Below are 25346 nucleotides of genomic sequence, written 5' to 3' on the forward strand. Positions count from 1 at the left end.
TTTTTACTGAGTTACCTGACTCTTGGCATGGACTTTCCTCCTGGTAACCGGGAAAGTGCTGGGTGTAACTGACGTTTGCTAATAGCTTATGGAGAATCCTGCTGCTGCCTTCTAGAAGTTGAGACCTCCTGCCTGCTGTTTGTACCCACTCCCCCTCCACTGTACCCCTCGCCTCTGCATAAACTGTATGGACAGTGAGAGAAGCTGCTAGAATGTTTCTCAGTGGCCTTGGCCTCTAGCCCTCTAGTCAGCAGATGTGGGGGGCCAGCTCACAGGCTTGTCAGTCCCAGAGTGGATCCCTCCCTGGCTCTGCTCTGCCTGACAGCTCTCTGGCTTGAAGAAATCGGTATGTTTAGCTTAGTCCATGTAGAATAAAGCATAGCAGCTGGGCAGTGGTGGTGCACGCCTTTAATATCAATCAGCACTCGAGAGGCAGAGGCAGGCAGATCTCTGTGAGTTCAAGGCCAGCCTGGTCTACAAAGCAAGTTCTAGGCCAGCCAGGGCTACACAGTGTTACCTCCAGGGTTAGTTCATTGTGGAGAGCTTGTTATCATGGAGGGAGGATGAAAGAGGGGGCCGACAGCCTAGAGGAGGGGAGACACCCATCTCTAAAAAGCAGCCCACTTTCCAACAGTTTCAGGGGTTGTCCTAGCATCCTCCTGGCTCACTTCCCCCTCTTTCCCATCATCCTGCCCTTCCTGGAGCTGTTGGCTTTGGCCCTTCTTGGCTTGTTATTGAGTGCTGGCTCAGTTTACCCTCCGTTCCACCAGTGTGCATCAAGTCACAGCCCCCAAACTTGGAAGGGCAGTGGCTCATGCTGGGCCTCCCAGGGAACACTGGAAAATCAACAGGCTGGGGTCCAGGGCCAACATTCCACAGCCTGGCACCAGGTCGACCAGGTCGGCCAACTCGGGTGGAATAAACAGGCACAGGCCTACGGTGAGGAGATGCACGTGGAGGCCTGCGGGCCAACTCAACAGCCGGCACTGGAGGTCCAGGGAGGGGCCATCTGGAGTTGGGGGAGAGCCAGCACCACCTGTGGCGTGGGTGATGTGGTGGATCTGAGTTGGCTAGATACTTAGCTACTACGGCTAGTGTAAGATAAGGGCAGTGGTGGGTGGTGGCGGCTTCCAGGACCTCCCAGAATAATTAACTCTTTGTTATTGGGGTGATGAGCACCTAGCCACCCTGAGGAACGTATAACCTGTGATTGGGATGGTTCAAGTCTCTATAAGAAGGGTGATGGGGAGATGGTTCAGCCAGCAAACCGCTTGCCCTGCAAGCATAAAGATCAGAGTTCAATCCCTAGAACCCAGGTTTTTACTTATTTATTTATTTTGGTTTTTTGAGACAGGGTTTCTCCGTGTAGCTTTGGAGCCTGTCCTGGAACTCACTCTGTAGCCCAGGCTGGCCTCGAACTCACAGAGATCTGTCAGCCTCTGCCTCCTGAGTGCTGGATTAAAGGCATGCTCCACCACCGTCCAGCTCAGGTTTTAATTTTTAAAAGCTGGACATGGGCACAGTGGTGAGCATTTGGGATCTCAGGGTCGGAGAGGCAGGGACAGGAGGATCTCTGGGGCTTACTGGCCAGCCAACCTAGCTTAATTTTGTGAGTTCCAGGCCAGTGAGTGACCCTGCCTCATAAAACAAGGTGGATAGCACCCGAGGAATTACACCTGAGGCTGACCTCCAGCCTCCATGTGCTGTACATCTGTACCTACACCAATGTGCACATAACAGGCAGACACACACACACACACACACACACACACACACACACACACACACGTCAACTACTGATAGGCTCCCCTTCCTCTGACTATTATTCTCATTTGGGTAGCAAAGACTTATCTTTCTTAACTTCTATCACGAAGGCACAGATCCTCTGAATACAAAGAGTAAGCCCGCAGCTCTTGGCTGACTTGGGCACCTCTGATTAGCTTGGAAACCTAGCAACAGAGGGAGCTAGAGCCTGGGAAGCAGGTGCAGAGACACAGTGAAACAGGAGCGGAGAGCGGCCCCCCGAGGAGTCACTTATCAGCCGCTCTTGTCCTGATGGCTTTGGAAGGTCTTGTGATTCGATTTCAGGCTTGACAGGAGATGTCGGTAGGGTGGATGACAAGAGCTAGTCACAAGTAGGACATGCGTGTATAACCAACGGGAGCCAAACCCTGCTCCCCTAGTTTCTCTGTGTCTGTATGTGCACGAGTGTGCGCACTTGTGTGTAGAGGTCAAAGGTGAGTGTTGAGTGTCTTTGTTAATTGCTCTCTATTGGTTTTTTGTTTTGTTTTGAGACAGAGTGAAACTAGAGTTTGCCAACTCTGGCAAGCAAACTCTAGCGGCTCTCATTTTCATCCGACCGGCGCTGGAATTACAGGTGTGCACCACCACGTATGGCTTTTTTATGTGGGTGTTGGGGATCCGAACGCAGATCCTCATGCGTGTACACTTGATTGACTAAGCCCCTCCTTTGGCTTCTTGAACTACCTTGAACATTAGTTGGTCCATAGATGGTGCTAAGAACTGTTCTTGGGGGGGGGGGGCTCCCAGGAATTCCCTAAGCAAGAGTCCAGCTCCAAGGAGAAACCTTGTCTTCTGCTCCCCAATAGAACCAACTCTGGCTTCACTTGCAATAGTATACGTGTCTTCACGGATGGAGGACAGACACAAGCCCAAGGGTTAAGGACAGGAGGAGGGCAAGAAGTGGACCATGGAGGGAGGACAGCCCAGCCTGGGCAGGGCATACCTGAAGGCCTGGCCTCTATTACGTAGCGTGTGATGGGTCCTTTGCCAGGATCTCCGCTGGACCAGTGGATAGCAATGGCCGAGCTGTACCGAACGATGATTGGCACTCCTGGTGGTCCTGGGGCACCTGCAAACATCCCACAGTGGGTAAGGGCATCTGCGGAGCCAAGTATAGCCACCCTTTCCAACAACCTGTACTGGTGATGGGGGGCTGGACCACCAGATCAGCTCTAGCCCATAGAGTCTCCAGGACCCCTGCAAATACTCTGTCTGAAGGGTGTATCTCGGGCCAGGTCTGCCAGAGTGTGACTACCGTCTCTTCCTGTTTCCTCACACCCCACATTCTGAATCTCAGGACAAGGCAGGATGTAGGTGGTGATCCCGGGAGTCAGAGGGCTAAGACAAAAGTTAAGTCCAGCCAGAACTTATTATGTGATCCATTCATGGAATCCTCAGGGGTGCCTCAGGATGCCCATCTGCAGGGGCCATGTGGAAGAAATCCTGAAAGGCAATATCATGGTGGGCAGCAGAGGTGAATGGACTGATGGGGGACATGCCCAGGGATGAAGATCTGGCTGAGGGGGCTGAAGGCCTCTCCAACATTTCCTTCCCTGGCATAGGATAATGCTCTCCCTCTCTTACTTGAAATCTCCTACCCCTACATGCATGTACTGTTAGGCTAGGTGTGGAGAGAGTAGGCTCAGGGCCTAGGAAGCCTAAAGAGAACTTAGCAGAAGATGTGTCTAGCATACTGAGATATCGGAGGGGGAAGGTAGAATGGGATACAGGAGACAAGTTATGTTGACACAGGACTGGGCCAGGTATCTGTCTATACAGCATCCCAAACACCTCACTGGGAGTGTGCCAGTACAAATCTGGCACCTTCTACCATGTGTGGTCCCCACCAAGCCTGTTTCCCACTAGACGTGGAGTTCAACATCCCTAGAGCCCAACGCACAGTATGTGCTTTCTATATGCTCATAGTCCCTTGAGGCAGGACTGTATGTATGAGGGCAGGCTAGTGGCCTCTGGCTTCCCGATGGGAAGAGAGCATGGATCCAACATCTCAATGAAGCCCTCTGGGGCCCAGGAGAGCTGCTCAACTCAGACAGGAGGCCAGAGACTCCTCCCACAGCGGGATATTCCATTGCCAGGTCTCCATATCCAGTCCTGACGGCAGGCACAGTTTTGGAGGACCTCATTTTCTAAGGAGCATCCTGCCTGCAGCCCATGGAGGGGGGACATGACCTGAAAGTGGGGTTCAGGCTGGGGTGGCCTTCAGAGTCCTTGCTTTTCACTCTGTATAGGACAGGGCTGAGGGACGGGTGGCCACTGGCTTTTCTGCTAAGCCAAAAACGGCTGGCCTGGGTGCTGTCCCTCATAGGTCCCTTCTCCCCCACACTAGCTGAGTGAGGTTCATTTTCTTTTCTGTACCCTCCATCCCTCCTCACTTCCTGTCCAATATGTTCCCCATCCTGCACCACTAACTCTAAGCTGGAACTCTTTAAACCCTACAGTGGCTGTTCTCGGGTGGCCTGTTCCTGTCCTTGAGGTACGAAGAGACCTTCCCTTTATTTGCCAGCTCTCTTCTGGCTTTTATGTCCCAGGAAGCTTCAGGTGAGAAGCTGAGCTGGGGCAGCTGGGACAGCAGCCTTCCATATTCCTGCAAATCACTTTCTGAGTGAGACCCAGGGAGTAGAATGTGACAGGGAGGGCCACCAAGGGGTGACGAACCACTAGCGGGTAGGGGGCAAGTGGACAAGGGCTCTTCAGCCTTGTTTTTCCCGGGCCCAGACTCACCTGGCCTCCAGAGAAAGATCATTGTGTGCTGCTGGCTGTGGGGCAGGGAGGGGAAGGAGGTGGGTGGCTTTCTGAAGGAAGTTGGGCAGCCCGGGCTTCCTCAAAGACAGGGGTGGGGACAGCAGGGTTGCTTGCTAGGTGGTTCTCATGTTTAGAACGGGAAAACCTGAACCCAAGACAGGGCCTGTGGAGACTCAACCCTGCCTGCCCCAGGGTCCTGGGTGGGAGGTGGGAAGTGACAGAGACCAGGGGAAGTGAAAGAGATGATCAGGGAAGGAGCCAAGGGTTGGGTACTGATGTGGAAATACAAAGTGGGCTTCTGTGTAAAAGCCGCTTGGAAAGGGGGTCTTGGGTCTTGGGAAAGGCAGGCATGACTGTGAGGAGGTTGCCTGCCCATCAGAGGTGCCAATGAGGTGCCAATGTCATCATTGCCTCCAGGGGTTCTTGTGACTAGAGGAGCTGGCCACAGGGAGCGTGCATTTGGACAAAAGCTGAGGGAAATTCTTCTGTACCCTGCTCTGGGGAGGCATGGGGAGGTGGTTCTGGCCAGTCTGGAGGCTTGGACACCTGCCAGGCCACATCCTTCCTGGGCAGAGGTGACAGGGGCTGAGGTGACAGAGGCTGAGGGTTAGAGAGGAAGGAGAGAAGGAACGCATGGAAAGCAGGGTGGGTGTGGCGGCTCACTCTCATAAACCCAGCACTTGGACGACCGAGGCAGAAGGACCGTAAGTACCAGGCCAACCTGGGCTCTCTAGCCAGGCTGAGGCTGTATGGCAGCCTGGGCTGTGTGTATGGGCCTGTGTGATGAGAGGGTCTGGGTCACTCCTGGCTCGGGACTGGAATAGCCTGAGGATTTAGATGCTAATAACCAAGCCCAGGATGGGGGAGGAGAGTGGAGTTGAGAGGAGGAGGGACAAGGAGGAAGGAGGAGCCAGGAGAAGGGAGAAAAAGGGAGCGGGGAGGAGAGAAGGAGGGACGGGGACAGGAGGTAGAAGAGTAAGCTCTGTGCTTTCCACTGTCTTCCTATCCAGCTCTGGACCCCCTGGGGTCCGCTCCTACTTGGAGGGCTGAGGATACGGTGCATAGGGCAGTGTGGCGTCTCTCCTACCTTCTCCAGGGCCTGTGGTGATGTTGGCTTCGATCTCAGGCCCATAGGTGAAGGTCTTGGCTTTGATGCGGAAACGGTAGGTCATACCCTCAGCCAGGTCCTTCACCTTCAGCCACAGTGGGCTGTTTCCCTTCACGTCCACTGTCACAATCTTGCTGACCCCTGTAGGGAAGGGCTGTGAGCAGGGGCTGCAGCGGCTGGTGGGAACAGGGCCACCAAGGCCACTGGCAGCTACTGGGGAGAGGTGACAGTGGTGGCCTCTAGCCCCTGAAACCAGCTGAGCTGTCTGTCACTCCAGCCCACGTGCTGCTAATGCTGTGTCAGGAGCAGGGCTCTGTACCTGAGCTCAGAAAAAGAGGGCTCCATGGTTAAAGTACCAGCAGGAGAGCTATGTCCTGGCTGTCCAACCCAGAACTGCCACAAATCTCCATCCTGTCTCACCGCTGTGCCCCACATCAGCCCACCCCGACATCCCATAGACCTTGAAATCCAGGCACCCTCATGGGGAAGTTCAGTGAAGAAATCCCCTGGAAGTGGAGCTGGATGGCACCTCGTGACTACTCCAGCCCCTCCCTCAGCCCCAGCCCCAGTCCTAGCTCTGTGCTTCCTCTTTCCTGTTGGCCATTGAGAGCCTAGCTTCAGGAGCCCCATCATCTGTACTAGTTGGCTTTTAGGGCAGAAGTAGGGATGCTTCAGCACCTCGGGTCATGGCAGTCAGGGGCAGGACGGGGGCTTTCACAGGGTGGAACTGTGTGCTCTGTGCTTCCCATCCCAAAGTCTCCCTGAGTCAGGACCAGGGCTCCTTGTGTAGGGTGTCACCACACAGAGGACAGGCTTTGCACCCTTGAGCTGGCCCTAGTGGCTTCAGATATGTCTCCAGCTGCCTCCACTTCATTTGTCCACTCAGCTGGAGTGTCAGGAGCATCCCCAACAGGGATATGGAGTTTTAGATACAGGGAAAGAGCACCGGACACATAGTAGGTACTTTGTTTAATTTATACATTTTTTAAAATCTTACGTGTATGAATATTTTGCCTGCGTGTATGTCTGCATACCACTTGCATGTCTGGTGTCTGAGGAGGCCAAAAGAGGGCACTGAATTCCCTGAAACTGGAGTTACAGACGGTTGTGAGCTGCCATGTGGGTGCTTGGGATGTGGTTCTCTGGAACAGCAGACAGTATCCTAAACTTCTAAACCATATCTCTAGGCCCTATTTTATCTATCTATCTATCTATCTATCTATCTATCTATCTATCTATCTATCTATCTATCTATCCTGGAACTTACATTGTAGACCAGGCTGGCTTTGAACTCACAGAAATCTGCTTGCCTCTGCCTCCCGAGTGCTGGGATTAAAGGCGTGCGCCACCACTGCCAGGCTGGCCCTATTTATTTTTGAGACAGTAGTCTCTAGTAGTGCAAACTCATCTCAAACTTGCTATACAGCTAAGGATGACCCTGAACTCCTGATCTTGCTGACTCCACCTCCTGAGTGCTGGAATTATAGGCATGAGCCACCACGGCTGGTCTATGTGGTGCTGTGAATGGAACCCAGGGCTTTGCACATGCCAGGCAAGCACTCTACCAATGGAGCCACACCCCTAACCCCTATTTATTTATTGAACGAGTACTTTGGACAGTACTGAGCAAACCCTTTACTAGGTAGGAACCTATAGGGACATGGAATTTAGCCATGTGGTCTATGATGGAATAAGATCACAAGAGGCCAAGTACTCCATTTCTCGGTGGGAGGTCTCCCGATAGGCCAGGTAGAAGCCACTGGGACAGGAGCCTGTCCAGCTTCCCTGCATTTTGTCTTCTTGACCTCTGACCTAGCCCTGCTCCTGACCGCACTTCTTCCCAGGACCTGCCTCCCCCTTGGTCTGACAGCTCTGCTCTGCAGGACAGGCTGCTGGCACCCAGGTGGTGGCAGAAAGACTGAGGGCCATTGTTCCCACCACTGACCCAGAACTGCCTGCTGCCTGATGTTCCCAGGCTCCGCCCCTTGTTCTTGCCAGGCTCCAGTGCTGGGAGGAGGGAGGGAGTGAGAGTGAGGAGGAGGTGACCACAGAAGTGGTCACTTCCTGTCACCGGGGTGTCACTTCTAGGGCAGTCCCATCCCTATGCCTTGCTGTAAGCAGACCCAGGCATTGAGGAGCCTAGTCCCCTTCTCTCTTGTAAGTCCCTCGTTCTTTTAAGATAGCTGTGCAGAATAAACCAGTGACTTCTGGGGACTTCTGCTCAGCCCTGCCTCATTCCTACCAGCTGGCATTGGGCTATACTGTGTGAGAAAGCTGGCAGGTACTGGATGCCAGCTGCCAGGGCTGTCAGTCTAACGCCCTTGAGAGCCCAGGGTCTTGTTTGGGGACTGGGAAGGGCAGTGGTTGAGAGGGAACGGTCTGAAGACAGTGCAGATGTCCTGGGCTAGGACAGTTTCTTGCAGAGCAGGGGTGAGTGACTGTTCACTCTCACACATCCTCTCGGGGGAAGCGCCCCAGGCTTTGATTAGATTTCTAAAGGGGTCCCTGACCCTCCAAAGGGGGTATGCTGAGAACTCGGAGGTTTGGAAGGGGGCCAGGAGAGTATGAGAAGAACATCAGAGGACTTCTCTTCCGGGGTTCTGTCCCATCTTGGGGCAACTATATTTTCCCTGGATTTCCTCCCTCTTTTCCCAGTTCAGTTTATGGAACAGGAAGACTGTGTTAGCCGTCCCCTACCCACACAGGAGGTGGCAGCCTTATGTTGCTGTTTTGACTTTACCCTCAGATGCTTTTGTCTGGGAACCACCCCTTTTCTGAGGTGGTCAAGCCTCAGCCTCCCCATTTATAAGGCGGGAATTCTCTCATCACATCTAACTGCCGAGTGGTGATCATGATGTAGTTTCTGGGCAAACCAGCCCTTGACAGGGGTTGAGTTCAGGCCGCGTGGGAGATCCCCACTCACCATCCACTGGGGTGCAGGGCTCATACACCAGCCTGTAACCCTCCAGAGGACCGTTGGGGAACTGTGGGGCTTCCCAGGACACATTCACTGAGGTCGTGGTCAGCTCGCTGAACTTGACGGAGCCTGGGGCGCTGGGGGCTGTGGAGAGACAGCAAAGGGTTTGTGTTTTTTCTCTTTCTGTGGAAGTTCAAAGCCTCAGGTTGGGCTCCAAGCAACTACCAGGAGAGTTTGGGTCTGTGCCCAGAAAAAAGAGAGAGTGAGGCTAGGCACCAAAAGAAGACGGGAAGGGTCACTTGAGGACCTTGAACCCTCTCTCTTCCTCCCTTGACGTCATTAGCACTCAGTTGTTCAGCATCAGAGGCCCTGGCACTGGGAGAAAAGCCCTCCTTACAGATGGAGAAGCTGGACTCTCTCCTATGTGGCCCTGAGCCCTGGCGAGTAGCATGGGAGCAGCCACTGCATCCCCAAGGGTCACTGTGGGGCAAGACCACTTCCTGGCACCGTGGGGTGTGTCTTTCAGCTCTCCTGCTAGAGAAGGTGGGGGTGTCTCTGCCTCTGAGTGGGTGCTAAACAAGACGTCAGAACTCCGGAGACATGCTCTTCCTTTCATCCCCGGGCTGCAGGGCTTGTCATAAAGACATCACGCTGTCAGGAGGAGCCAGGCCAAGGACAGTCAGATCCTCTGCAAGAGATGTTTTCTTGTACTGAGACCCCTGGGGGGTAACTCTGAAAACAGGAGATGGAAGATTCTGGTGTGTGGCAGTGGCAGGGGCGGGGAGGGGGGCGGACGAGGCGAGAGGCAAAGGGGCAAGACAGAAAGCATTTCCTCCCTCACAGCATCCAGAGCTGGTCGGGTGGATGGCCAGCTATTATTGTCCAGTGCTACCTCCCACCAAGCCAGAACTAATCTTGACAGCTTCCTGCTCCATCTCCCCTGCTGTCTTTGAAGGAGGGAGGTGAACTCAGGGCCCTTCCTGCCCTCCTCCCCCAACACACTTGGGGGTAGAAGGACGTGGGACAGGACATTCTGTCCTACTGCTACAGCGCCGGAAGCGTCTAGGCTCCCAGGGGCTCATATCCGACCAGTGACACTGATGGAGCATCATTGAGACAGGCAGGCAGACAGATGCAGGCTAGCACACCCAAGCTCAGCCTCTGGCTGACCCAGGGGAGCCAGTGGAAGGAAAGGCTCCCCTGGAGTCAGGGCTTGTCTCAGAGAGGATCCAGGTTAGGAACTGTCTTTGGTAGCTTGTTTTTCTACAGCTCCTTAAGGGTAGTAAGGGATGCATCAGGCTGGAAAAGCTGCTTTCCGGTGGCTAGGGCAGAAGGCTGTCCTTTTGCCTTCTGTATCCATAGGCAATTGGTTCTAACAAAAATCTGAGGATGCCTGTTGTATATAAAATGGTGTCACTTTGGCATATAAGCTACATACTATCTTCTGTGTATCTCTCCCTTTTTGTGGTGTTGGCAATTAAAGCCAGGGCGTCTCTTAGGCTAGGCAAGTGCTATAACCACAGAGATATACTATCCCTTTTCATATACTTTAACTTATCTCCAGGTTACTTATGAGTCTTGATACTATGCAATGTTGCTAAATAGTTGTTATTTGGTGTTGTCTGTACATGTTCAGTATAGACACTTTTTTTTTTTTGTTTGCTTTTTAAGACGTTCTCACGTAGCTCAGGGAGGCCTTGAACTTGCTGTGTAGCTGACGGCGATTCTGATCTGTAAAATCTTATTTTAAAGGTTTATTTTTATTTTCATTTATGCATATATGTGTCTGTGTGTATGTCACATGAGCGCAGGAGCCCATAGAGGTCAGAAAAAGGCATAGGATCCCCTGGATCGAGGCTATAAGGTGGTTGTGAGACACCCGATGTGGGCGCTGGAAACTGAACTTGGTCTCCTGGAGGAGCAGCCAGTGGTCTCAACTGCTGAGCCGTCTCGCCAGCCCTGACTTTGAGCTCTTGATCCTTCTGGCTTCACCTCTCAGTGCTCAGATTACAGGTCTGTGCCACCACGCCCAGGCAGAAGCAATTTTGGGAAATATTTTCCTTTCTTGGTTGGTTGAATCTGCAGATCTGGAATTTCTGGATTCAGAGGGCTGCCTATTCAACTCCACATTGGAAACAGACAAATAAAACCCCCTGACTTCCCTTGGCTGTCCTTGGTTCCAGCAGCTGTCCTTTGCCCTGTGACTTACCAGGGGACCCTGAGCAAAAAGCATGTTTTCTGGGGTGACACTTGCCCATTGTGAAAAGAAGTGTCACTGATCTGCTCGCCCCTGGGACTTATGGGGGAACCAGTGTGACACTAACCAGAAGTGGTTTTGGACACCTCAGGACGAGAGCATCAGCACCCTCTCTTCTTCCTCCATCCTGTCCTATGGCTAGTCCCCATCTGGTCTCTCTGCCTCTCTCCTCCTTTCCCCCCAGTCTCTCAGCCCAGAAGGCAGAGCCAGTGTTTCCAAACAAAAAGATCTAATTCTCAACAGCTCAGACCCTCCCATGTCTTCCTATTACACCTAATACAAACCCCATCCTCCGGACCCTTAGAAACTCAACGCCACTTCCTTATCAGCACCCAGTTCTGTTCCTCTAATCCCCTCCAGCCCCCAAGCCTCTGCACCTGCTGGTCCTTCTCACAGGAACCCCGGCTTCCTGCTCTGTCTCCAGGACTTCCCATGGCGGGTCTCCTCTCACTCACATCCCAGTTTGGATGCAGCCATCTTGGCCAGGCCTTTGTGGGCGGGGCCTGTCCAGAGCTCCCCACCACACTGCTCCCCTCCATCACCCATCCTCAGCACCGTCTCAGCCAGCTCAGCTGTGCTTATTTATGATCCGTGACCCTCACTAGGACGCAGACTTATTGTTGTTGTTTTTTCTCTTAGTGTTGCATCACCAGCGTGAAACAGAAGTGTGGGCTCATAGAAGATAATAAACAGTGGTGGGATGAACAAAGGCAAGAAGACAAAAGGAAGGAGAAAGCCAGGTAGGGAGTGGAAGCCGAGGCTAGTCCCAAAGCTGAGACAAGGGGGCAGAACAGGCGAGGTGAGATCTGAGGGCGTTCTCAAGGTTCGTGGTGAGAGGTTCTTTTTTTTTTTTTTTTCTGGACTCATATCTAGAGCCTTCTTTGCAGGCTGGGTTCTCTCTCTGCAGGGCATTTGGAAGGGGGGCCTGGGTACCAAACCCAGCTTTCCGGCTGCACAAGACAGCTCTGATACAGGTGTGGTCCTCTCTTGTCCCCACAAACTGACTTCCCCAAGACTTCTCCCTACCTGCTTGCTGAGTCTGGCCTCGGGTGGGGGTGCTCCGTGGCCCATCTCCCGCAGCGTTGAAGGCCGCTACACTGACCATGTAGGCTGTGTAGCCAGTCAGGTTCTTGAGTTTCACGCTGTTCTCTGCCAGGAAAAGTGTCTTCACCCTCTCCGTGAGGTTCTTCCGCTGGACTTCCCAGAAATAAATCTGTGGGAACCAATGATTGTGGGAGTGAGAGGGATGAAGACATTAGGGTTCCCCTCTGCCTCTGCCCATCTTGGGGTTCAAAGGCACCTTTGCTTTCAACCAGGAAGTAGCTAAGAGCTATTTGAGAAAGGTTCCAGAACTTTCCTTTTGATAGCCAAACCAATCCTCTGCTAGACTGTAAGCTCATCCATCCCCTGTGTGTCTTGGTTCCCTGTGGTTGGTATCTGTAGTATATGACACAGACATGTCAACCTCAGAACAGGAATCTGTCCCTCATGAACCTGAGCTGGGGAGGTGAAAGCAAACAGGGCCTCTGCTCCATGTGTGGGGCACAAGTGCCTGGGAATGCCAGGGATTGGTGAGGAGCAGAGAGCCTCAGTCCTGACCCACCTGCCACATTAGCAGCTGTAGACTACTAAGATCTCTGATATGTGCATGCGCTCGCTCTCTCTCTCTCTCTCTCTCTCTCTCTCTCTCTCTCTCTCTCTCACACACACACACACACACACACACACACACACACACTATAGTTGTGTGGTGGATGGTGGTGAATGTGTACAATCCAATTCTGATACATGTGGATACGCCAGTTGGCAAAGTCTGCTGCAGGGGAAGGCTGGACTAAGTTGGCATTTGGTTCATGGCCGAATTCTGATGGCACCATTTGCTAGCTATGTGACTTGGTCAGGCATGATTTCTCTCAGCTCTAGAGGGGTTAAGGACACCCATTTTCCAGGGTGACTATGAGAGCTGCAGGCCGTAAGGACAGAAGAAGAGGGGCCAGCGTTTCCCTGGGGGGAATCGGTCAGCTTCTAAAGGTATTGCATGCTCCTGGAAGATTTTAGGCCCTCAATGCATCAGGAGCTCCCAATGGAGCCTCCAGGCATTCTGTAATCAGCATAGATTGGTGCCTTTAAATATACAGAGAAGATTCTCAAACTACATAACAAATGTTGAGCTGGGACCCTCCATAAAGTCTCGAGTCCCAAACCTTGCACAACATCAGAAATCATTTGGTGCCACCTGCTGGCCAAAGAGGTTTCTGTATGCTATGGGCCTTTCATTTTCTCTATACCAATAAAAGTGAGAAAGAGCTAATAAAAGTGTCCACCCCCAGCATGTGCAAACGGCAGTTAGGACATATTGTTACTACGAAAGCCTTGCTTTTCTACAACCTTGCCTCCTTTTTTGATTCTTTTTATATGGGGAGTTGAGGTCTTCATTCATAAAATCACTCATCCACTCACTCGTCCATTGACAGAACAGCAGCCACACGGCTTCTGCTGGAGTCAGAGTTTGGAAAGCTCAAGGCTAGCTTTATGGATCTGCACACTCCCTGAGCACCAACAGTTTGGTGAGCACACCCAGAGAACCGCTGGATTCTTCTAGCCAGAGAAGAGGAATAGACGGATTGCTGGGACCTCTGTGCTGAAATGCAGGGGGAGCTGAAACGGCAAAGGAGATTGAGGAGGGGTGATGAGCAGTGTGAGGAGAAATGGGCAAGAAAATGCCGTGGCTCAACTTTCAAGGCACACTGCTGTGGAGACAGGAAGGGTGAAGCCTGTGGCGGGTTGATGAAGAACAGGGCATATTTATCAGCAGCCTTAGCAGGGTGAGGTTTGGAGGGATGGTGAGGATGAGAACCTACTTGGAGTGAGGTTTGGAAAAGATGATAGAGGGCAGAAAGAGAGGGGCAGTGAGTCTGGAAGACTGTCTTTGATTTCTTTCTCCCTCTGTGGAAGATTGAGCCCAAGCGTCATGTATACTATATCATGCCTTTGTATCACCAGGCCCAGCGAACTGTTGTCAGGCACTTTACAGTTGGGCTACATCCCTCTCCCATGGAAGATGGCCTTGAATTCTCCAGTCAATGGACCAAGCGAGGAAATAATGAGATGTGAGCAAAAACATGGTTAGGAAAGGGCATTCAAAGAGGAAATAAGGGGCAGAAAAGAGGGCTCAGTGGTTTAGAGCACTTAGTCCTCTTGCAGAGGACCTAGGTTCGGTTCCCAGCACCCATCTAGTGGCTTACAACCTCCTATAACTCCAGTTTGGAAAGATTTGAAGCCCTCTTCTGGCTTCCTTGGGTTCCTGAATGCATGTGGTACACACAAACTCATGCAAACACATACACAAATAAAAATATAGGCCAGGCGGTGATGGTGCACGCCTTAAATCCCAGCACTCAGGAGGCAGAGCCAGCCGGATCTCTGTGAGTTTGAGGCCAGCCTGGTCTACAGAGCGAGTTCCAGGACAGGCTCCAAAGCTACACAGAGAAACCCTGTCTCAGAAAAAATAAAAATAAAAAAAAATTAAAAAATATAAAACTACTAAATAATGAACAAAAGAGGAAACATTTCACAATGCCTTTATGGCCTGCCTGTGACGGGTCCCAGAGGGAGACACACGGTGCTGTTGGGGACACAAGGTCAATGGCTGGGACCATGAGCTTGGGCAGGGCAGTGTCAGGGTGTAGGACATACAGGAATAGGCGCCTGCTTGCTGCCAGTAGACCTTTGTTAGATGATGATACACAGTAAAAAGGGATAAGGGGGCTGAGTCTGAATGCTGGTCCCCGAGGTGACATGGTTGATTGGTAGTGTACCCAAAGTACTCTACTTCATGGGAAGTGGGTAGACAGCAGGCTGTGGGCTCCAGGGGGCAGGAACCCCAGTCCATCTGGCTCCTTTCTGTCCCAGGCACCTAGAACCACACTGACACATGGTTGATGCTCAACAGACCTATGTCACACGAGGAAATGCCTGATACAGACAGGGGCTGGGGTGGCCGTGAGTGACTCTGATCACTATTTCTCATCTACTGGTTTTGATTCCTAGTTCATTTCTTTTTAAAAGACTTTTCTGAGGCATAGCTGACAAAGTTTTAATACAATTAAGATATATAATTAATGCTCTTATTTATTATTGTTGTTTATAGTGCTAGGAACAGAAGCCAGGGCTTTGTGCATGCTAGGCAAGCATGCATCATTGTATCATTGTTACACCCCTAGCCCATTGCTTTTGGGGGCAGGGAATTCTGTATCCCAGGCTGCTCTTGAACTATATTTTTCTTTCTTTCTTTCTTTCTTTCTTTCTTTCTTTCTTTCTTTCTTTCTTTCTTTCTTTCTTTCTTTCTCTTTCTTTCTCTCTCTCTCTCTCTCTCTCTCTCTCTCTCTCTCTCTCTCTCTCTTTCTTTCTTTCTTCCTTTCCTTCCTTCCTTTCCTTCCTTTCCTTCCTTCCTTCCTTTTTAAGATTTATTTATTATGTATGCATGTATGCTTGCATGCCAAAAGAGGACACCAGATCTCATTATGGATGGTTGTGAGCCACCATGTGGTTGCTGGGAATTGAACTCAGGACCTCTGGAAGAACAGCCAGTGCTCTTAACTTCTGAGCCATCTCTCTAGCCCTGTTCTTGAACTTTCTATGTGGCGTTGAGCCTCTGATCCTCCTGCCTCTACCTTCTAAGTGCTGGGATTATAGATGTACACCCCCACACCTGTTTTATGCCTGCTGGGGGTTGAACCCTGGGAATCATGCATGCTCTACCAGCTGAGCCAACCCCTCCCCCCGCCCCCCGTCCCCTGATGTTTTGATGTCTCCAGACTCTGTGGAATATCCTTACACCAAGCTGACTGGCATCCATCGACTCACCCAATTACCTTTTTATTGCTACATAGTGAGAACCTTCAAGATCGAGCTTCTCAGTGTACTTTAGGTACACACTACAGTTGTATTAGTCATGGCTAGAGTACTGCAGGTTAGACCCAAGAACTTACATACCTGAAGCTCTTTTGGGTGGGGGTTGTTTTTGATTTTTTTTGAGATAGTCTCACTCTAACTCAGGAAGGCCTAGAACTTACTATGTAGCCCAGCCTGGCCTGGAACTTGTAGTGATCCTCTGCCTCAGCATTCTAAGGGCTGGGATTAAAGGTGTGCACCACCATGCTTTAGTTAGATCTGAATGCTCATATCTTCTCATCTATCTATCTATCTATCTATCTATCTATCTATCTATCTATCTATCTATCTAGACTCAGGGTCTCTCTATGTAGCCCTGGTTAGCTTTGAACTCACAGAGACCAGCCTGTCCCTGTCTCCTGAGTGCTAGGATTAAAGGTATGCGCCACCATGCCTGGCTTGAAATGTTTATCCTTTGACCAGTATCTCTCCAGTCCCTCCCTACTGTGGCAAACACCTTTTAATGCGATAGATCCACGGGAGTCTGCTTAAGGAGTAGTAGGGAAATTTATTAGGGTAAATTGAGGAAATACACTCACAAATACAGAACAGAGTAGATAGCTGAACTCATCCTCTGATTTGACCAGGAGTGAATCCACCTGGATTTCATCACACCAGGAATCAGGCAGCAGGGAGAAGGGGCTCGTGACGCTTCTCCCTTTCCATTTTTTGTTTTATTTTGTTTTGTTTTTTGTTTTTTTGAGACAGGGTTTCTCTGTAGCCCTGGCTATCCTAGATCTCGCTCTGGAGACCAGGTTGGCCTTGAACTCACAGAGATCCACCTGGCTCTGCCTCCCGAGTGTTGGGTTTAAAGGTGTGTGCCACCGGCCGCCCAGCCTTCCTTTCCTTTTAAGAAATCAAGTACAGGGGCTGGAGAGATGGCTCAGAGGTTAAGAGCACTGCTTGTGCTTCCAAAGGTCCTGAGTTCAATTCCCAGCAACCACATGGTGGCTCACAACCATCTATAATGAGATCTGGTGCCCTCTTCTGGCTTGCAGTGATATGTGCAGACAGAACACTGTAGATATAATAAATAAATAAATCTTAAAAAAAAAAAAAAGAAATCAAGTACAACAGCAAGAAGCACCGCCTCCTTCAGGCCCTATAGCCCAAGGTCATGGACAGAGCAAATACCACTACAACCTTCTACTTCTTGACTGCATGACTTGAACTATTCTATTTTGTTATTACCATCCCATGGACTCTGATGTATCAGTGTAGACCAGTTTTTCTGTGTTTGGCTTATTTCGCTTAACATGATGTCTTCTGGGTTCATATAGCTTTGTGGCAAGAAAACAAATGGACCTTTTTAAAAAGAAGACAAATAACCACTAGCAGGAACCTGGAAAGGTACCTGGCATTACTAACCACTGGGGACATGAGAGTCCATGCCACAATGACCAGCTGTGCACCATGACACATGCCTGCAATCCCAACACTTGGGTGGTAGAGGTAAGACAGAAGTTAAATGTCATTCTCAGCTATATGATGAGTTCAAGACTAGCCTGGGTTACATAAGACCCTGTCTCAAACAAAACAAATTGCAAGGGCCTGTCCTGTGGCACCAATTGTGGTGGCTCTTGTCAAAATGTCAAAAGATAATCATCCCTATGGAGAGAAGTTAGAAGCCTCCTGTGCCATTGCTGGGAATGTAAAATGGCATAGCCACTGTGTAAAACAGTCTGGAGTTCTTCAAAGAAAATTAAAAATAGAATTACCATATGATCCAGCAATCTCATTTCTGGGAATGTATCCAAGAGTATTAAAATCAGGATCTTGAAGAAGATATTTACACTCCTGTGTTCACTGCAGTAAGAGCCATAGTTAGCCAAGATGTAGGAAATCCAGGCACCCTATTATACACCTGTCACCCAGCACTTGAGAAGTAGCAGCTGAGGGTCGCAAGTTCAAGGTCACCCTCCAATATGTAGCCAGTTTGAAACTAGCCTGAGCTAACATAAGACCTTGTCTCAAAAACAAACAAAAACCCCAAACTCCTTCTAAACATTTGTCAGTGGGTTAGGTGGACAAATGAGGTGTTTGTGTACATACACAATGGAATAGTATTTTGCTTTAAAAGGAGGGAAATCCTGCCACTTAGGGCAACACAAACCTACATCATCCTCTTGTGAGTTTCACACCATCTCTAGACTGCTCAGAACACCTCACGCGAGGTCAAGGCTGTGTAAACAGTCATCACAGCACACTGTCTAGGGAATACCAACAGGGAAAATGTCTCCATGTTCAGTTCAGGCCCAACACTTCCCTCCGATATCGATGATCCTCAGCAGGTTGAATCCACAGGCACAGAAGAGCCTGTGGGAATAGACAGCTGGCTCCAGCTGTTTCCTATACTCGCCCTCTCCCTGCCCTTTCTCACTTCATTCCCAGTAGAGCACTGAGATGGGAAGCTGAAGGAACCAGGCAGGACTTTGCTACCTCCTATCATTGTGACACCTGTTGTGTCTCCCATCGACCCCCCCCCCAAGAGAAGGGAGGCAATGCTGTGGATGGACCCCAGGGCCTTGTGCATGGGGAGCAGCTGGTCTACCATTCACTCTCATTCTCGGCCCTTTTTTATTTGTTCACTTATTGATACAGTCTCATGTAGCCCGGGATAGCCTTATACTAGCTATATGGTTGAGAAGGACTTTGAACTCTTCTTTTAAAAAAATAATTATTTTATTTTTATGTGCATTGGTGTTTTGCCTGCATGTATGTCTGAGTGAGGGTATTAGATCTTGCAGTTACAGACAGTTGTGAGTTGCCATGTGGATGCTGGGAATTGAACCCGGGTCCTTTGAAAGAGCAGTCAGTGCTCTTAACTGCTGAGCCATCTCTCCAGTCCGGACTTTGAACTTTTAATCTCCCTGCCTGCATGTTCAGAATACTGGGATTATGGATTTGTATCACCACAACCAATTTATAGCCCTTGTTTTTTTTTTTTTTTTTTTGGTTTTTCGAGACAGGGTTTCTCTGTGTAGCTTTGCGTCTTTCCTGGAACTCGCTTTGGAGACCAGGCTGGCCTCAAACTCACAGAGATCCGCCTGGCTCTGCCTCCCGAGTGCTGGGATTAAAGGCGTGTGCCACCACCGCCCGGCCCTTGTTTTTATTTTATTTTAAAATTTTAATTATATGTGCATGTGTATGCGTGTGTGACTGTGCACATGAGTGCAGGTGCCCGTAAGGGTCAGAGGAAGAGGTGTCAGAGCTCCTGGTGCTGAAGTCAGATGCAGTTGTGGGTGTTGAGAAAAGCAGGAAATGACCTTAATCAACGAGCCACCTCCCTAACGTCATTCCTGCTATTTTGGAGTAAGAGTCTTGATAGGTAGCCCAAGTTGGCCTTGAATTCACAATTATCCTGCCTCAACTCCATTTTCCACTCCAGTACTTGATGATAGGTATGTACTGCCATGCCTGGCCCAGTGACTCTCTTTCCATCTTTCCATCCGTCCATCCGTCCATCCATCCATCCATCCATCCATCCATCCATCCATCCATCCATCCATTCATCAATTCATTTTTGAGACTATGTAGCATTGACTGGCTTTGAACTTAAAATTTTCCTCTCTTAGCCCCTCTTGCCATCTGTACGTGGATTACAGGCATGGTAGCGCCACCATGCCTGGCCTAATGGTTCACTTTTTAATTAATTAATTGAAAATTGAGGCTCGGGCTGGAGAGATGGCTCAGAGGTTAAGAGCACTGCTTGCTCTTCCAAAGGTCCTGAGTTCAATTCCCAGCAACCACATGGTGGCTCACAACCATCCATAATGAGATCTGGTGCCCTCTTCTGGCCTGCAGGGATATGTGCAGACAGAACACTGTATACATAATAAATAAATAAATCTTAAAAAAAAAAAAAAAAAAAAAAAAAAAAAAAAAAAAAAAAAAGAAAATTGAGGCTCATCATGTAGCCCTGGATAGCCTAGAATTCACTATGTAGAGCAGGCTGGCCTCATACTCACAGAGATCTGCCTGTCTCTGCCTCCTGAGCACTGGGATTAAAGGCGTGAGTCCCCATGGCTCTGCTGGCTCTCTTTAAGGCCACCCTGACTATGTTTTTTTTCTGCAGAGGACTAGCTGATCAAGGCTTTAGGGTTTGCAGACCTCTTGGCCTCTGTTGCAACTATTCAGATCTGTTCAGAGCCCTCTTGTGCAAAAGTAGCCATGGCAACTTGTAAACACACAGGCATGGCTATATCCCAACAAAACATTATTTATACAAAGACAGTGGGCTAGATTTGGCCTATAGGCTATAGTTGGCCAATCCTGTTAAATTGAATTATCTGACCTAATTCCAGCATTTCTCTCTCTCTCTTCCTCTGCTCCCCACCCCCACCCCCGGGACAGGATCTCACATCACCCAGGCTAGCCTCAAACTCACTATGTAGCCAAAGATGATCTAGAACTTCTGATCCTCTCGTCTTTGCCGCCTAGTGCTAGCATTCCAGTGTGCACCATCACACCTGGTTTATGTAATCTGCAGACTGAACCCAGGGCTTTGGGTCCAATTTAGCTACATCCCCAGCCCCCCTCCGACATCTTAGATAGAGCTAATCAAGATCCACAAACCAGGGCTGGAGAGGTAGCTCAGAGGTTAAGAGCATTGACTGCTCCTCTAGAGGTCCTGAGTTTAATTCCCAGCAACCATCTATAATGGGATCTGATGCCCTCCTCTGGTGTGCAGGCACATATGCAGATAGAACACTGCATGTACAAATAAATAAATAAATATTTTTTTAAAAAAAAGATCCACAAATCAGCTGGGCTCTAATTCTCTCTTAGCACACACCCCCCCCCCCCCAAACTGCTCCCTGGGCTTCACTTGCTGTCTTTCAATAGAGTTGATAATCCACCTTTCCTCCTCACAGAAGCAGTTCAATAGGAGTTGAAAATCTGCATTTCCTCCCCACAGAAGCACTTTCTCCCTTGAGCTCTGAGTCATCTCTCATGCTTTTCCCTCAGAGCTCAGGTTTGGGTCTTTGGTTTCTCATCTGCGCGTGTGCAGGCTCTTTCACTCCAGCACCTTCTATGTGCTGGGCACTCCCCAGTGCACACGTCTGGAGTGGAGTCTTTCTCTTAAGCCCCCCTTGTAGCTACAGCTTCATAGTCTCCTTTGGTGGCTAGCAGATGTTCTGAAATGGGCACATAGGAAGCCAGACTCCGGGTCCCTCCAGCTTCCTCCTTTTCCTTCCCTGTGACTGAGGGTCCATTTTCCTCATGCTCCCTGGCTATGGGAGCTGTCCATTGTGGTGATATATTGTGTACCCTAATAAACTGGCCTGAGGATCAGAGGACAGAGCCAGGCACTAGATTAAACATAGAGGTCAGGCAGTGGTGGCACACACCTTTAATCCTATTACTCGGGAGGCAGAGATCCAGAGTTCAAAGCCACAGTGGGCTACATGAGATTGACCCAGTATAGGAGAGAAAAAGCCAGGCAGTGGTGGCACACACTTTTAATCTCAGCACTTGAGATCTCATGCCTTTGCTTGGGAAGCACACATGCCTTTAATCCCAGGAAGTAATATGACAGGGCAGAGAAAGGTATATAAGGCGTGAGGAAACAGGAACTCACTCACTCTCTTTAGGCTGAGGATTTTGTAGATGTAAGAACTAGTGACTAGCTGTTCTGCTTCTCTGATCTTTCAGCTTTCACCCTGATATATGGCCCTGGGTATTTATGTATGTATGTATATATGTATGTATGTATGTATGTATGTATGTATGTATGTATGTATACAGTGTTCTGCCTACATGCATGCTTGCAGGCCAGAAGAGGGCACCAGATCTCATTACGGATGGTGTGAGCCACCATGTGGTTGCTGGGAATTGAACTCAGGACCTCTGTAAGAACAGCCAGTGCTCTTAACCGCTAAGCCATCTCTCCAGCCCCGGCTCTGGGTTTTTTATTAAAAGACCATTTAAGATTTGAACAGCAGTCCATGTTTCCTCTTCTTCCCTCATGCCATAGTCATCTGTTAGAATCTACCAGTGCTACCCCCTCCCCCTCTTTTTCCTCCAGGGACTCATATAGCCTAGGCTGGCCTTGAACTTGCTATGTAGCAAAGGATGGTATTGAACTTCTGATGTTTCTGCCTCCACCTCCTGAGTGCTGGGGTTACAGGTGTTACAGGTGTTACACACAGGTGTTACAGGGGTTACATACAGATGTTACAGGTGTGCACTTTCACAGCTGGATATATGGTGCTGGGGATAGAGTCCAGGATTTCACACATGCTAGGTAAGCATTCTGCCAGTTGAGCCCCACCTACAGCCTGGATGCTGATGTGAACACATCAGGCCCTGCTTATGGGTGCTGATGCCACAGCACTGATTAGCTTACATCCAGGACATAACAATTCCATCCCTGCAGGATGGCCTGTATTTTCTGGAAACTGCAGACATCCGCTGTGTTCTATATGGCACCTGGGCACCCACACATTTCCTGGATCTGTATGCTAATTCACAACTTCTAAACCTCAACAGTCTAGTGACTGCCACACTATGGCTGGCTCCACCTGGTGCCTCTTTTCTCTCCAGAGGCATATGCTATGGGTGCAATATTTGGTTTCCCAGCTGGCATTCCTGGGCAAAGCCTTGAGGGGGTATCACCCATCTTCAGAGCTTCCTTGGCATGATGCCTCCCTCCCTCTTCTTTCTCCTCCTCCTCCTCCACCCTGGATGGAAAAGCTTCCTATACTGGATTCTGCCTTACACCAGGGTGGCCTGTCTCCACAGACTGTGACAGAGAACGTGCTTCACCTTGGCAAACACTTGTCACCCATGAGTCGACAGGCTGGGCCAGGGAAACCACTGGGTCCTGTGGTTTGCATACCCAGTGCCCCCAGGGGCCATTGCATGGGGTCCATTTTCTGAAATACCATCCAAATATCAGGAATCAGTCTCCCCCAGATGCTGGCTAGGGAGGCACGCTTCCATCACAGCCAAGGGCTGCATGTGCCAACAAGGGAGGTCGGTTAGCTCTTTATTCTTCTAAATTCTGCCTCCTCCTGGGCCCTGGCTGCATCCTCCCCACACTGCCTCCTCACGGGACCAGGCTGTGTTTTCTGCTTCCTGGCAAGGTTGAGATGGGCATCTGGATTCTGACACCTGCTAGTTTGTGACCTCTCCAAACTACATCAAGCTGGGCTACAGTTTCCTCATCCATATAAAATGGACATTAATGGCCACAATGTAGCAGCTTCCCAGGCCTTCAGCAAGCTGCAAGAGTTTAGAGGGCGCTGCAAAATGAACCCCACCATAACACAGCATCCTGAATCAGAGATGACCTTTGAGCAGATTTTCAAATACTGCCAGCAGTGCTTTGCAAATTGATCATCTAATCGCTAACTGGGCCTAAGAAGTCACAGGTTTTTTTTTTTTTTTTTGAGACAGAGTCTCATGTAGCCTATGCTGGCCTCAAACTTGCTATAAAGTCCAGGTTGACCTTGAACTCCAATCCTTCTCTGTCTACCTCCTGAGGGCTGGGGTTGCATAAACCACCACATCAGGTTTACGCAGTGCTATGGATTGAAGCTGGGGCTTTGTGCATTTGAAGCAAGCACTCTACCAGTGCAAGCTACATCCCCAGCCCCTACTCCTCAGAAATCTGAAGTGACTGTGGGGCTGGAGGTGGTGGAGTTGGGCATTGTGTGCCTTAGAGCAGAATAAGCCTAGGTGTGGTCTGAGTTCTTCGGATCAAGCTCAGCCTGCCTCAGAACGTAAATATTCTACAACTCTACAGTATTTCTGTCAGCTGTGCAAGGCCACAGGTGTGCAGTGGAGCCTGAGGGCGAACACCTGGCTGTGAGCAGGAAGGGCTTGGGACTTCCTCCCGCTCACCCAGCCCTCCCCATCCCTTTGGCCCTCTGCACCCCATTCCTCTACCAGATCACCCATACCTTGTATCCTTGGATGTCTCCATTCTGGCTGTCCAGTGGGGGTGGCTCCCAGGTCACATCTAGCTGTGTGGCTGTGGCACTGTGGATGGCCACGTTCTGTGGTGCTGCCGTGGGCACTGGAGGGCATGAAGGTTGGTGAGTGAATATTCAAGGGTATAGGCTAGGAAGAGGAGGTGGCTTAGGGTGGGCCGGTGGCGGGGGAGGGGAGAGGAGGGACCCTGGATGAGTACCTGGGACTCATGAGGGCATACTCACCTGCCTCCCCAACAAAGACCTCTTGTGGTGGGCTCAAGGGTCCCTCACCCACGGCGTTGTACACACTCATCCGGATCTCATAACGCTTGTGCTTGCTCAGATCTACGGGCAAGAGTTGGGGGTCAGGGACACAGAGGTCACAGAGCCCATGGAAGGAGTTCTCCACGGAGGCTGGAGCTACAGGGAAGGGAGGAGGAATATCTGCCATCTAGTGCCCCATGTGACATTGGGGGAGGAAATGAGTTAGAGTCAATGTACCTTAGATGCTTGGGCTGTACCCTGCCAACAGAATTCGTGACATAAAGCAACCTCCTGCTCTAGGGTCATAAAGACAATTGAATCTCCAAGTGAATAGTGTTGAGACTGAGGAAGGCCTTATTAACAGTGCTGGCCTCCCTGGACCTTCCCACGACGGCAGATGTAACCCATTTCATCCATGGCCCTGCTGTGTCCACATCTATCTATCCCCATTCACTAGCTCCTTTTCCCCCCTGCTCTTTTCGGGGCAGGGAGTGAATCCAGGGTCTCTCCAAGGCTGAGCACAAGCTTTACCACTGAGTTGTACTCGACCACCGCAACCCCACTGGCTCAGTCCTAGAGGGAAGTGCTTATGGACTGTGAATTCTGGGTCAAGAAATTCCAAGGATTAGTCAAGTTTGAAGTGCTTGGGGGTGGGGTGGGGAGTGGGGAGGCGGGTGCCTGGTGAACCCAAGAATTGTGCTGCAAGAATCTGGGCTCTGCCATCCTGGATGGGAGACGTGATCCCTTTTCCTGGTGGCCAGTATGTCCTCCCATCGTCTGTCCTCTGCTGTCCCTGTCTCCCTCCCAGGGTGGCAGTTCTGTCATGGAGTGGGCTCACGCTGAGGAGAGAAGGGCAGTCTGGACTCTGAGGTTTGTTCTTCCTGATCAGAAGGCCGTGTGTGTGTGTGTGTGTGTGTGTGTGTGTGTGTGTGTGTGTGTGATGTGGTGGTGGTGGTGGGGTGTGTGTGTGTGTGTGTGTGTGTGTGTGTGTGTGTTGTGATGTGGTGGTGGTGGTGGTGGTGGTGGTGGTGGTGGTGTGTGTGTGTGTGTGTGTGTGATGTGGTGGTGGTGGTGGTGGTGGTGGTGGTGTGTGTGTGTGTAGAACCTGCTGAGGCTTTGGAAACAGAGAAGAGGCAGAGGTGACTCACACACGTACAGGAGCTTCAGACAGGGCTAGAGGGACAGCGAGGGCCAACATGTCTTACCCGGGTCAAGTCAGGTAACAGCAATGGACGCCCGCCTACCTGCCCTATAGTGCGCTTTACCTCCTACTGTTGACCTGCCCCCTCATCCACTTAAGTCTATACTTTACTACTGAGCACGTATAGGGTAGGCTCGGAGGAGTCTCTTCCAGAACACGGC

At 50.4% G+C, this 25346-nt stretch overlaps 1 protein-coding gene across 1 annotated transcript in view; it reads right to left on the reverse strand.

The window, feature by feature from the left end:
• Positions 1-25346, reverse strand: part of Sdk2 (sidekick cell adhesion molecule 2) — a gene marked incomplete at its 5' end in the record, with an annotated part of 79672 nt that overhangs the window by 15760 nt on the left and 38566 nt on the right. The window contains 6 exons of the mRNA XM_059270745.1: positions 2747-2872; positions 5654-5815; positions 8598-8735; positions 11875-12061; positions 23709-23824; positions 23964-24065. Of these exons, the coding sequence (XP_059126728.1) occupies positions 2747-2872; positions 5654-5815; positions 8598-8735; positions 11875-12061; positions 23709-23824; positions 23964-24065 (831 nt within the window). The remainder of the gene's footprint in view (positions 1-2746; positions 2873-5653; positions 5816-8597; positions 8736-11874; positions 12062-23708; positions 23825-23963; positions 24066-25346) is intronic.

The sequence above is a fragment of the Peromyscus eremicus genome, chromosome 8a (genome assembly GCF_949786415.1).
Source record: "Peromyscus eremicus chromosome 8a, PerEre_H2_v1, whole genome shotgun sequence".
Classification (NCBI taxonomy): Eukaryota; Metazoa; Chordata; class Mammalia; order Rodentia; family Cricetidae; genus Peromyscus; species Peromyscus eremicus.